The 14,778-nt window shown below is 39.5% G+C and overlaps 1 protein-coding gene across 1 annotated transcript in view; it reads left to right on the forward strand.

Moving 5' to 3' along the window:
* Positions 1-14,778, forward strand: part of LOC128908257 (ras and Rab interactor 3-like) — a 172,559-nt gene that overhangs the window by 46,316 nt on the left and 111,465 nt on the right. Inside the window, exons 3-4 of the mRNA XM_054198071.1 lie at positions 11,454-11,530; positions 12,688-12,762. Of these exons, the coding sequence (XP_054054046.1) occupies positions 11,454-11,530; positions 12,688-12,762 (152 nt within the window). The remainder of the gene's footprint in view (positions 1-11,453; positions 11,531-12,687; positions 12,763-14,778) is intronic.

Raw genomic sequence — 14,778 nt, forward strand, 5'->3', positions numbered from 1 at the left:
TAAGGAGAAAATGCCCCGAGGGATATTGTCTGGGGAAAAATAGCCAAATCTGCCATTTGAAAAATTATTTATCTAGTAAATGAATCATGACATAGAAGCTGGAGGGTTGGTTGTGTTAGATAGGATTAGTTGTGTGGAAAACGTGAAGTAGGCTTTAGCCTATGGTATAAGAAATATGTTGGCACCATTTTATATCATCGGGCAGAAACCACATGCTGGAATGTGCATGTATTTGTGACTTTGAGCTAAAGCATGTGAACTAAGGAGTAACGCTGGTAATCCTATGTGCTCAGAAAGCATAAACCCTGCCCTGCAAAATTGTGATGTTTATTTAGAAGATAAACAGGCCTGGGTCTCTTTTTTGTTTGTCTTCTGGGTTTCATAAGTCTTTTCAGATTTTTGGGCTTGGGCCCTCTTCCACAAACACAAAGGCTAGAAGCAGATTTTTTGTTTTAAGTCAAAGATGATGTTCTTGCACAGTTGCATGATTCCAGGACCTTAGCTTCAGGAAAAGTAAAAACCAATTACCACGTGGTTTGCAAGGAAATACTGAGAATTGGCAAGACCACATGAGCATGGCTCACAGGGAGAAACTGTTGCGCTTCTGTTTGTCCATATGAAAATGAGTTTTCTCAAAGCATCAAGGGGTACATGGAACAAAAAATTATCCTGAATACTCGACTCCAAAACCTGGCTTCACTATAGTTCCAGTGTTTTTTAATACTTTTTTTGAGAGCTTATGATGTGCAACTTGAAACGATTTTTCAGAATTCAGCTTCCTTCCAAAATAAAAGCAAAATTCAGAGAATTAATAAACTGATCTCAGCTTGTGGCATCAACGGTCTGATTTTGGTAAGGGCTGGGCATGGTGTCCGTAGTGAGCTGAGTTCCTTGAAAACCTTGGCTTGCCTGTGCTGAACCGTCTTGGGAAATCTGGCCCCACAAAGGTCACCTAATGGACAGCCTTGAGGGACTTCCTCTGCCTTATTATTTTGTCTTTGTATTTTACCCGTTCCCTCTTGATTGATGGAGCTTTTTGGACAAAGCACAGGAAAACTCTTTGCATACTGTTGGAAACAATCCTGAATTGTCAGGGGGTAGAATAAGTGTTTGAGTAGGTCTTTATACTGCTGCCTTCCAGTATTTTCTTCCTATATCCAGAAAGAAGAACTTCTAAGTAAAGAAAGTTCAAACAATACCCATGTCTGACTTTATTTTATGCCTTTCTCTTTTTGGTCTCTGTAGGCCTGACTTAGTCTGCTGTTGCTCTGCTACCTTGTGCCTGTTTCTTTCTAGAAAAGCAGTTTATTTAATTTAAGGTAATCTTAGCCTGGTAAGAGTTATCACCTATAGTTTTTGTGCTGTTTCAACTTGGTGAGTAACACAATTTTCCTGGATTGTTAAAATCCCTACTTGGATTTGGTATCAGAAAAACAGTAAAAATACTTACATTTTAACTATTGAATTTCGCTTCGTTTTCCATGCAGTTGGGGAAAAAGAATGGCGTGTGCCAATACAGCTGCTTTTAAATAAGCCATACTGCAGCTTTCGCTGAACTAGAAGGGATTCAAAAGCCTATTATTATGCATTAACTGTGCTGAAGGCACAATAGCACAGTTTCATTTAAAGTGCACTTCTATTCTGAAAGATAGCTGCTTTGGCAGCTCTTGTGGTTGCTTCTTTCTTCCTTCTCATTGTTTTCTACATGTAATCTGTTCTGTTTTCAAGTAACCTGGTAGCTTTGCTAGCTGCCAGCAGCTCAAACTTAATCTGTGGTCTGGCTTTGATCAAGTCAAATTTTGCCGGTCATTTTGCAGTTTGACTGTGGTTGTCACGTCTACTGAGGATGTACCAGGCGGGAAATAGCCTCATATTCTATGTCATTTGAGGTCTATCTCCAATAGGTACAAGGAGGTAGTAACACCCTATTTTATTCACTGAAGAAGGCTAGGAAGAAGGAACTTGGCTGTGTGGAAAAATACTTTTGTAGTCAGTTTGCAAGCAGAGATATTCATTAAAAATTATCAGTGATATTTTCTAAGGAAAATTGTTTTTTCCTGCCACTCCATCTATATCCATTCATAAATGCGATAGTCTTTCATGTTAGTTCTGTCACTGGTAGCCAGCTTTTTTGTCTTTGAAGGGCAGTTTTGATCCCATTGTTATGTGGCATCAATGGAATGATAATGCATCCCAGTCTTGAAATGGGTGACACCTGCCAAATGAGCACTTCAGATGTTCAGAGAGGAAGGGAGACTTCAGCCTTAGGCGAGGTTCACGTCACCGGTCCGTCTTGCTTGCATATTCACGTAGCACAGAAAAGAGATTCTTCTAGCAATGAAATTCTGTAGTGTAGGGAAATCTGTCAAGGAGAACTTCTGTGGTGGTTGTTCTTTGTACACCTGCTGAAAGAGTCATTTTGGGAACAAAGGGGGAGGTAGTGGTCTACTCTCATTGTTGAGCTGCTGATTAGGCACAATACAGCAACAGTATATAGAAAAGCAGCTCCAATGCATATTCAGTAACAAAAGTGGGGAGTTATAACCCGCCTTCTGTAAAAGCGTCCTTCTTTTGAGCCAAATGGAGTGTGTTGTTTCAAAGAGGGTTGCTAGTCCCCAGTGTCTTAGAATTATATTAGACTTTTCATAACCTTTTCAGTAAGTGCTGCAGCTTGCCTGGTTGGTTTTCAAAGCCCTCTGGTGTTGAAATCTGACTGTCCTTTTCCCTGGATGTACAGTTTATTAATAGATTTGTAGAGAAATCCACTTGCAGATGTCATGGGCGTCTTCTTTCCTATCAGCTAGTCATCTTGCCAGGAACATCGCGTTCTATCTGTATTTAAAAAGGACACAGCCAACTTGAGTCGAAAACCTTGCATAGCCAAAGTGCTCCCTCCCTCAAATGAAACAGGAGGCTGTTTGCCATAGAAGCCATCAACTTTCAGGAAACAAAAAATGAGAGAAAGGTGAAGGGGAGAGGGGAGGTCGAATGTATGAAGCTCAAAGTGAGAAACCAGAGAGAAATTCCATGTAGAAGACAACAGTTTTTACTGGTGACTGATGTCTGTGGTTAATTCACAGACCAGTCATGAGGTAATACAATTTAAACCTGTTCACGTTGTTCCACAATGATTATTCAGTCCTGAGTGGAGGATGAAACACATTAATCCCCCTAAACTGGGAAATGACATATCTGAGTAAGCCACACCAGTGCTAGATCCTGCTAGTGTTTGAACTGCTTTGGCAGCTGTGGCTCAGAGTAGTGTAAGCACAACTGAGGGAGAACGAAACAGTAAGTAAATGAGGGGAGGAGGTGAAAAAGTTTTTAGTATCTAGTTTAGGAATCTGAGGTGATAATAAAGTCGAGATACAGCTGTATGAAGACATCGGGCAAGAGCTATCCGTGTGAGAAGATAATGGGAAATAACTAACTGTTGCCAGAAAGAAAAGAAAACTCATCATGAAGTTCTTGATCTCTAGCTCTTTAAAGGCAGTTTCTAGAGAGTGTATCAGCTGGAGGCTAGGGAGAAAAGAAATAATCCATGATCCCAAACCTTGGGGTCCTTTTAGAGTCATCTTGAGGACATTTTAAACCATTAACAGAAGGCCTAGTACACGTGAAATGCTGCACTCTGATATGCTGGTGCATCCCCATGTTGCAGTACTTGTGCATCCGTAGGTCATTACTGACTCCCTTGACTGCGAGATGAGATTTCATCATGCCTTTCAATTTTCTTCTCATTGGCCTGTAATTGTTAATATATTTTTATTTGATTGTTTGACATCGCTTTAGTGAGTGCAAATACTTTTGGTTTTTATAAAAGAGAAAAGAAACTAAATATAAGTCCAGGGTTTAATAAGGTAGTAACGTTACTTTTTGTTGTAGGTAATCCAGTCTTGTATAGATATTTTCACAATTTCATACTGAGGGAAGAAGAGTTTTGAAAGCTATTTCATTAATATACCGTCCTTTACATATATTAAATGGATTTAATAGTTTAGAGTTGAGTCAGTTATTTGCTTCGTAAGCTGCCACTTACCATTGCACAGATAATCGCATTTGGCAGTCCTCTTTTGGTTGTGAAATGCAAATTGAGTTAGTATACCACGGAGATAAAATTTGCTCATAATTCTACTGTTTGTGAGGTGAGGGCTATGGAGGAGGTTGCTTACCGTGCCTTCTGCCATATGGTACTTTGCCTGGAAATAGAAAGCTTGATCTTTGGCATCACATGGCGTTACGTGGATGCACAGATGTCTCTCAGAGAAGTTCGGTGGTATTTCACATCATTTCATTGCACTTCATTTGGATGCTCTGATGCTGTCCAGGTGGTATAATCCATTAAACCAATTTACTAAAGAGTAGTCTCTAAAGGAGTTTCCTTGCAGAATTTTTCAGGTAAACCTGTGTGTTTCTTTGAATTGCCCGTTCCGGATTTGCTTTAATGCTGGTGCCTTGATTATCATCCAGCAGAAGCTGAACTGAATGAGGGAAAATCCACATGTCGTCCTGCTACAGAAAACTGGTAACAGCTATCTAATGGGTATGGGAGCTTAAAGCTTAGCAATTCTTATTTTTTCTGGGTGGCACCCAGGATTATCAGTTAATTGTTCTTTTTTTGGTCCTTGCAAGATTGTCAAGTTACCAACTGTCACGTATGAAAGCACTTGCTAAATATACCATTTTTGTCCGCTGACAATTCAGAGTTAAGGGCATGTTAGCTTGTGGTGGTAGAAAGGGTTATTTTAAAATTTGATATTTGTGTGATTTATTTTTTTTTCCATGAATTCAGACTTTCTGTAATTCAGTAAGAAATACAGCTTTAATATACTATGGCACATTTATGATTTTCTAATGACTGTTAAAATTTATTATATCTAATTTGGGAAGCAGTGTTAAAAAGGACTTTCACATGACACATTTTATATATAAGTAAACTGGTTTCACTGGGATAATGTGGTCTTTGGGTTGACTTTTTTTTCCACTGTTAACACTGGAATACATAACCAAAACAGGTCAATACTTTTCTATGAGCAAAAGCGACCCTGCTCTTTTTCCAAAGCACACAATAGTGGCAGTGCACAGGCTGTGTGAGAGGATGAGAGGAGTGTATTATGCCATTCCTCAAGACACCTCTGTGTCTGTTTGGCTGCACTGAGCTCACCACAGTCACTTCTGAGGCTGTCACCACTTCAGCACCTGAGTGAAGACGTGAAGCGTGACAGGGGACCAACCCTCTTGACATTGATAATAAGGAGAATATGGGAGGAATTTCTCCCATGGCCATCAGGATGCTTTCAGAGTGGCTAACCTTCTCCTGGAAAAGTCTTCCCAGTGCACTGATTTTGAAGAACAGTATGGGCCAAAGCACCAAACATTTTGAAGGCAAGGGTGATTCTAAGACATTCTTATCCCATTCATTGCAACTCGGCTCATATAGGACCCCTGCATTCATTGATAGAAGTGATGATTTTCTGACTTTCACTCAAGTCTTCTGACAGATTATATTACTACAGAGTTATAAACTAGTGCAAGTTGCAGTGCCGTGAAGGCTGTTTGAAGTTCAACTCCTGGTGCACAAACTGTTGACATTTTACTGCTGACACCAGGTAACAATGCAGGCATTTGCTTGACAGGTACGAAGAAGCTCATTCCATCACACAGCGAAGAGTTTGTTTGCTGTCACTGAGGCACAAATAAATGTGCATGAACGCAACACTAGGCCTTAGGAAGATGAGGCTCTGCAATCTGAGAAAGAAATTGCATGTAAACAGAAATATACTAAGTGGAGAGGTGCCTAAAGCTACTTGAAGTGCTTAAACAAATTACGCAAATTTGAAATATTCAAGTTGGCCTGTGAATAGGATTATAGAGGGGGTAAAAGTGGAAGTATGTGATTCTGTCTTTGTCCTTCTTCCCCATATACCTCTGCCCTGGGTGAGTCTGATGATCAACAACCCCTGAATGCCAGGGCAAAGGGGTAGGTGTCGTGGTCTGTAGATGTAACGTGCCCTGAAGGGACAGAGGAGACAAGGGCAGGGGAACGACATGCAAGCATTAAAAGGAGAAGTGGGCTTCTGTGTACATCATTTGTCTAAACCGCTTCCTGCAGAGGCAGAGTGGAGCCCATCGCGTGTCCTTTCAAACAGCTGCAGCTCCCTTCTCCCTGTAAGGAGAAATTGTAACAGACTTGAATGCTTAGCAGGTATTAAGTAAGAGCTGGCGTGTTTGTTGCCTCCATGAGTAAATCAACTGCTGATAAGGTGAAGAAATCACATGTTGAGGCAGGTTATAAAACCAGAGATCCACGTGGTTGTTGAGATGTTCTGTCAGGCTTAGGAGATTTTGAAACTTAACTTCCTTGGCGGCCTGCCTGTCACAGTATGGATAGGGCATATGGGAACAATGCTCTGATGGTACCCAGGAGTAATCCGGTAACAGCCTAAGTCCAGGCAGGTGTCACTGGGCAAGCTGGGGTTACCCCAGTTGCTACATGCCAGATCTTCGCTCCAGAGCCATGCAGACGGCTTAAGCTGTGCAGCTGCTCTTATATTCTGTTCTGAGGCACGCTGTTTGCATGCCTTGTGTAGCTCTTTAGCCACAGACAGCTCAGCCAGAGCTTTTTATCAAAGGTGAATCATCCTTTCTGTCCTGGCATAATCGATGATTTTTTTGTTTCCGTCTCTCGGGGGGAAAAAGGTGGTGGTGTCCCTTGCAAGTCGTGCCTGGATAAGCTGCTTTTGTTTCCCCGCTCATTTCATGACTGGGGAGAGGGAACGAGCTGCAGAAGGATGCCAATTCCAATGTAGACTTGGCTTTCTTGGTGCCTTCCCTTCCCCCTCAAAAAAAAAATCTGTGCTTGATAAGATGAGCTGCAGGAGCCATGGGTTTGCAACAGTACCAGCAGGATAAATATTTCTGTGTTTCTAGCTGATTTAAAGATGATTGGTATATGTTCCCCTCCTTTTTTTGGCAAAGGTTAGCCCCATTAGATGTACTGCTCTTCATTTCATCTTCTTCCATCTGTTCTGTCTCTTTTTCAGTAGAAACTGAGGAGATGTAGCTCCCACTCGGGCTGCCAGAGAGCTCTGTCTCCCACAGATGAGAAAATATCTCTGTGTGAAGCAGAGCGGTGCCCTGCTGCGCACACACGTCGGATTGTACCACGAGGGCAGACCGTGCTTTCTCAACCTCCGTGATAATGTCGTGTCCCCTGTCAGCTCATAAAGATGAGGGAATACCACTGTCCCCCTCAGTTAAGTGATGTTGATTCCCAGGCCTAAGCTAGGAGCCGAGGGAATCCAAACAGCCTTTTCCTGAGCAACCAGGTTATCATAGCAGTAGGTAAGAAAAACAAATCTGTTTAACGTATTAAAACCACCATACAGCGAGTAAATAAAGAACAGTGCATGTCGATAAGGTTTACAGATTTTGTAGATGACAATTATACAAAACCTATGATTATCTGAGTAATAAAGCCATAAAGACAGCAAAATACTGAAAAACTCCCAGCTTTAACTTGGAACCCGCTATCAGGTGGCCATTTCATTAAGGAAGAAATCTTACTTATCAAGCTCCAGAACCTTGCTTCATTTCCCTGACTTTTAAAGATTTTGTAGTGTCTGTATGTGAGAATGATTGCGTGCTGCAAGTTCTGTGTAGAGAGGAGCATTATCTTTGAGAAAAGCTGTCTTCATGTTAATTAATTAAAAATTACCTCTGTGAGGCAAGCAGATCTTTATTACAAGTAGTTATTTATTACAAATACTACATGACCAGACCATATATGAAGCAATAGATGGTTTGCAGGGAAGCTGTTTTGCTTTTGCTTGGTGATCAGATGCCTGGCTTCTGTCTTCTGGCTCTTACTGTTGACATCTTCTGGTCTTCTGATTTCCTATCTACTATTAACTTCGAATAAGTAAAGTTACATTGGAAAGATTAGAACGGGATTTTTATTCATGCTTCTTGAAACTTCAGTTTATACTGACTTAAGCATTTTTAATGTTATTCTGTGAAATATTTTACTGTCAACTGAATGAAATTATCAGGTAGGTAATAGCTCGGCAGATGACACATCTATTTCGCCACGTTCTGGGCCAGGGGCTTGTTCCCTCTGCCATATGGTGGCAGTAAGGGGGTGGTGCTCCTGACACAAGCACCTGGGATGGGAGCTGCGAACCTTTGCATCAGAGCATGTGAAAGGATGTACCCCATGTGCAGGGTCAACTTGTCATTGCTAGAGACTCAGGCCAGGGCTCTGGTCTCGGCTCTCCTGGTGGCTTGCTGGAATATGAGTATTCTCACAGCCACGGCTTGGATGGAGGAGACAAGAGGACAAATGGGGGATGCGATAAGAAAAATATTATCCGTGTCCTGACTACGTCCCTGTGGGCATGGTATTTTAGCCAGTGACGCAAGAACAACCATATTGTGTAAGATGCCAGCAGCTGTACCTCTGGTCTTTTCTCCTAAAGAAGTCTCCTTAATGCTTTTTAGTTATTCATCATTTTAGTTAATATTAATTGTTAAAGGGGAGAATTTATTTAAAACCACATGCTTTGGGTGGTGATTAATTTTTTGACATACTTTATTTCATGTGGTAGGGAATAAGTCCTCTGAGAAATTTTGTGTTTGGCAGCTAGTGTAGCTGACAAGAAGTTCTTAAATTTGATGGTATTCCAGTATATTCTAGAAGTGTATTCCTCCCTGATTGCTACATGGGGAGAATGATATTACTGTATTTTACTATATTATATACTACTATATATAGCAGTATATTACTACAGGGATCCTGCTTGGCTGTTGCATGCATAGAAGGTTCTGCTGGCATCTTAAAAGGCTTAGGCTGGATAAGGCTTTGAGCAGCCTGGTCTAGTGGGAGGAGTCCCTGCCCATGGCAGGGGGGGTTGGAACTAAATGTTCTTTAAGTTCCCTTCCAATCCGAACCATTCTATGATTCTATGATCTGTAGATAAAAGCATTGCAGGTTGCTGCATCTTGACTGACAGTTTGCGGATTATCCTGCACAGTGTCAACTCTAAACACACGGTGTCTCAAAACTACAGTGCGACCAGCTTATGGATATTTCCACTATCCTTTTCCTTGTTTGAGGGTAACAGTGATGAAAACCAAATAGAAAGGAAGATGTTTTATTCACATATTTTGATTTTAGAAGTACTTGAATTTGTTGGGCTCAGTAGGCAAATGTCTTTTATTTACAGTGTGGTTTGCGTTTGTATAGCAATGCTATTTCCTCAGCCAGTTTCATAAGGTCACAAATCTCTTCACAGTGCAAATCACAACCCTTGAAGACTGTGGAGTTTGTACCAACCCAGACCCACTTTCTTGAAGCTAGTCCTGCTAAACACGGGTGTGCTGATGGTCTTGAGGCACTGAAGTGCTCTGCACCCCCCTGAATGATGTTCCACAATTCAATGAGTGATTGTGTCCAATTGTGCTATTGTTCTGATGTATTTGTATATTTATATCCGCTATTGCTTGAATTTTTCCTAGTGATTACAGAAGGAGGACCAGGAATAGAACCTCGGTGTAGGAAATCCCATTCAGGAGTACCTAAGCAAAATTTAATATAGATTTATGTAGTTTTTGTTGTCTGAGATTTAAGAGAAAAGATGCACCTATATCTTGAAAAAGGTCTCTTCAACATACCAAGTGCTGATATTGGTTCCAGTTAGAATCAAACAGTAAGAACAGGTCTCATAGAAAAGCCTAATGAAAATCAGGAAAGGAATTGCAGTCAGTCATTGTTGATGAACTTTTATTTTATGCTAAGTATTTTACAGACCATTAGTATTTTTAAACAAAACTATAGTGGCTTTCAAATATTAGGTTGGAGGATTTAGAGAGATTTCATAAAATGGTAACTGTGACTTTCAGAGGGAAGGTATGATTTCTGTATATAAGGCTTTAAACACTACCTGCTTGCCAGTGTATTAATTCAAAAATAATATATTTATGGTAGCGGGCACTAAGGGAAAAACAGAGCTATGGAATCTTCAGCTTTGCATGGAGACACCGTTCAGGTTTTTGTCAAGCTAGACGTGCAACATGTGTAGGTGTGTGTAGTATGGATGAGAATAGTCGTTTTTGTATTTATATAAAACTCAGACTGAGGAGATAAGAAGTCATTCAGGTCTTTGAAAGCAGATTATCCTCTCACTGCAGCTAAGATTTTCGAGTATGTTTGGTGATTATAGGTAATGCAAATTTAAGACATTGTAAAAAGTGTAACTTCAAAGAGTTACAGTGCAACATTTCCTGAAGATATGGCTAGTTTAGAGTGTTTGAAATCTAGGAGCTAAAGCCATCAACCATACCTCAAGTTCTTGGTTATTGTTTGCAGAATTATATTGAGAGATTGAGCAAATATGCCATTAAAACTGAAAATGGAGCAGCATAAATATAATGTATTGTGCTGTTAAGCATTTCTTAAACTGGCAGACTTGACTACGGGGAAGTTGATCTTATATTCTCTCTGTTTCCTTCCCTGAGTTTCAGTATATTATAGTAAGTTCATAAGAACCTTCTGGAACTTATCTTGTCAACTGACATCTGCAACCCTTTGCGTAAAGGAACATCTCTTTCTGAATAATAATTTGATGGCTTCGGTGCATTTGGATTCCAGTGGCAGAAATAATTATCACCCTTAAACTTCACAGGCTCCTGTTTGAGGCTGTAGGTCTCTATCCCCGCCTGTCTTGTCAATCTGGATGGTTTTTATCTCATATATTTCTTCAGGCTTTTGATTTAGTTGCTGTCTTTGTCTCCACCCTCTGGAATCTTTTTTTGAGTCTGTTGCCTTTGTGTGGAACATAGATCCTTTAACTGAGCTCCACACAACTTCGCTGTCACCCAGAAATAATCCCAAAACTCATGTCTTTGCACATTCCTATCGTCCACCTACCGTTTCTGTCTCATTCCTTCCTTTGCCAGATTTAGATAGTACACTTTCTGGAGAAAGTACTTGGAATCACTTTAATCTTTGTGAAATGATTTGCAAAACTGTGGAGCCCTATAAAAGCTTAAAGTTAAGAACCTGATGGGAGGTTGCAACCATTGCATAAGTTTTCAGGCAAGGCACACTTAAAGCCAGGAATATTATTTCAGCATGAATTTTTGTGCCTGTCACTTTGGATGTATATTTAGAGACACAGAGGAGACAATAGTAAAAATAAGGCATTAAGAACATGAAACGCTTAGAGGTTGGTTTAATTCGCTGGAATGATGATAATCAATAACAGCTAAGTATCAGTTCTCTGTTTTTTCTACAGAGCAGAAAAAAGGTTCCGAGGCGGCAAGCTATCATGTATAAATTGGAAGATACATTCATGTTTGGTCATTTCTTTCTACAGATGCATTCTTATTTTTCAGTCTTCCATTTAGAGAAGCTGTAAATTTTTTTTTTTTAAAAATGTATATTTCTCTTTCAGCCATTAATGAATTTCCTGAAGATATATTTACAAATAAAGAACGGCAGCAAGGAGGAGTTCTGCTTCATATCATTGCTGTAAGTTTTCCTCTACTGTGCTTCATTTTGTTTGTCTTGTAAGATGTTAATTATCTTAGTGGCCTTACTAAATAGACCTCTGTATGTATCAGTGTGTTTTTAATACTTTGATTTCAGTATTTCTAATATGTTTATATGGGTACAAATGCTCAAAAGGTAACATCTTGGGACGTGGTTTAGTGGTGGACTTGGTTAACAGTTTGACTCGATGATCTTAAGGGTCTTTTCCAACCTAAATGATTCCATTAGTCTATGATTTATTTGAGAAAATGATGCAAGTCTGAATTTGCAGTGCTTATGCATTCATCCTCTTGGAGATAAAATCCTGGCCCCATGGATCACAGACTTGTATTTGTTTCTTTCACCTTGTATAAACAGGATAACATCAAGCATGATGTAGAAGATTCTTGATTCTCTTTCTTTCCTGTTGTGCCTCTATGCAAAAGATAGAATTGTAATTTAAAAAACCCAACACTGAAGAAATACAGAAAGTGTCATGGGGAGTTTTATATTTTATTGTAGAAAAAACCAAATCAAGTAAGACTGGGGGGCTCCAGCTTTTGATTCCCAGCTCAGGGAAAGTAAAGTAAAAAAGGAGTTGTGTTTGATGGACAACAGCAGGATTAGGCCCACTGCAGGAGCACAGCACAGAAAGGCACATAAAACAGTGGGAGAATTGCATGTGTGCAGCGAACCAGCATCACTCATGAGAGATTTGGTGCGGTGAGCCATGGTCAGGGTCTGCTTATTTACAGGTGTCATTATTTCTTGAGTATTGTTAATCAACGTGGTGTTACTTTCTATTTAATTACTTGGTCCAATAATTAATTGAAAATATAGATGACGACTACATGACTTTGTAAGCCTTGCCTGTTACTTTCTTTTATATGAAGTCTGTCGTGGTACCCTATTCTGTCAAACTGTGGTACCTTTCCTGTTCTAGGGTCTGGCAGACATTCTTGTCCTGAACTTAATCTTATATTCAAGAATCTTGGTTTTATGCCATAAATTGATCAGCAGAGGGATTTTTATTTGGAATGGAATAAAAAATGAAGCTATATATTTCCACTACTCTGAATAAATATAATATTACCTTCTTTCCTCTTTTCAAGCACAGGAAAAATCTAAAGCGTTTCCTGAATTTATTTTCTTTACAGGCTCTTTATATGTTCTATGCTTTGGCTATAGTATGTGATGACTTCTTTGTTCCATCCTTAGAGAAAATTTGTGAGGTATGTTAAAGAACTTTATTCCTCTTTTGGAAATTTATTTAGAGAGTGTTATAGAATCAGGTACTTTGTGCCGTCGTTGTTTGGAGTTCATTCCTGTCAACCTCTTGGCCTCCTTTTCAAATGATTTGAGCTTTCCATCAAAAAATGAACCTGTAGTCTCACCACGTTGGTTCCCCTGGCCACACTCGAGGAAAAAATGAAAGATTTGATGGGATCAGATGGCAAAACCCACTCTCAAATACCTGAAGCATGTAGCTAGGATGGATATGACATATGGATGAGTTGGGTTTGTTGTTATACTCCTAGTTTTAAAAGTCACTTATGAAAAGAAATCATACATAGATAAATTAACGTGTTGGCTATGCAAGTTTTATTGCACATCTACCTCTGTATCAGCAAGGTGAAAGTAAGTGTCCTAGCATAAAGTAGAGAAAAGGGAGAATGCATGAGAAAAGTACGTACCTTGGTTTTGTATGGAATGAGAATACTTATTTTGTATGCAAAAAAATAGTAAATAAATGTCAATTCCTTTACACAGTTGTTGAGAAGACGTTGCAAAATTACACGTAGGATTCAGATTAAGTGAGCTGATCAGGACAGGGTAGAATATATACTTGGCATGTAAATATGTGCTAGGTAAGGCTTTGTTGAACTACTATAATATGAGTACAAAATACAAAACTAGATTCTAATTCCTTTTTGGGGGCAAAATGAAAATCTCACGTCCTTTGCTTTTTAACAAAAATGTGTGTGACCGTTTTCTGAAAAACTCCTGTAGCTAGTTAAAAAGTCTATTTTCCTATGGATATATGTACTAAATTCCTATTAGTGTTACTTAGAGCTTTATACTTAGACTTATCAATAGAAGAACAAGGGGGTTGGCCAAAAATAGTAAAGCAGTCAGTAGGGATCTTTTCTTTCCCTTTTCACACGTTCTGTCTTCAGCATGCACCTTATACACTGTGTTTAAGTTGTACCAGTTGGGTTGTACCATTGTGGCTGATCCTTCATAAAATCTTCGCCTCTTGTCTCATGTTCTGCTGAACATTAAAACAGCTAAGAAGAATTCAGATAGCACACTTAAGTTTGAGCTCCTGCAACAGTATGGCTGGTAATAGATAAACGGTACAGAAAGGGTTTGTTTTATGTTTTGTCAAGTTTTCTGTAGGATGCCATTTTCATCAGCTCAAAGTGTTGCATAGTGCCAGAAAAATACAGGATGTCTGTGCTGGTCCTTCTGTCACTAATCGCTTTCCTATCCTTGGAAGAAAAATAAGGTACTAGAGATGGGTCTAGAGACTCTCAAAAAGGAAAAAGCTCCTCCATAAAACCTTCTTTATAGTTCAAGGGAAAGATCTTCAGACAGTATTAAATTGATGCAGCCGGCTTGTGGAGCTACACATGTTTCTGCTGGTCTGAGAACTCAGAAGTTATCTATATCCTATTAAAGCTTAAGAGACACTGTCATAAAAATAGATCTGTCTGCAGTACACAGGCCTCTCTGTGTCTAATTGGACTAATTTTGTCTGTGTCAGCGGACTCACTTTTGATTAACACAGTTGTAAAGTGAAGCCAGAATCAGGCCTGCGGTTTGTAAGATTTATTCACAGAGGTTATATTTTTCTCTTATGGATTTTTATTTTCAAATTTTAGAAGCCCCAAGAATTGCCCTTAATTCTTGAATGAGTGTATTTAGAGTTCCAAAAGTAAATTAATGAAAACAATTTGAGATGTGTACAATCTTTTTGAATCTGCAGAGATCTTTTCTCTAATCGGCTACATGTAAGCCACAGTTGGCTATTCAGTTATATATATAAGTAGGCAGTTTTATCTGACACTTCACTGAGTCAGGGTGTAAACATTTTACTGGCCCTAAGTATATTTGCCTTCTCAAAAGGCAGCGTCTGATTTTGTATTGTAGTGACTGTTCATCCTTTAACAGCACTGCAGCTAGAAAATGAAGAGATTCTGTCTTTGCAACTGTAGAACTGTGCAATGTAAATACAGTAGCAGTGC

This window comes from Rissa tridactyla, chromosome 4, assembly GCF_028500815.1.
Source record: "Rissa tridactyla isolate bRisTri1 chromosome 4, bRisTri1.patW.cur.20221130, whole genome shotgun sequence".
Lineage (NCBI taxonomy): Eukaryota > Metazoa > Chordata > Aves > Charadriiformes > Laridae > Rissa > Rissa tridactyla.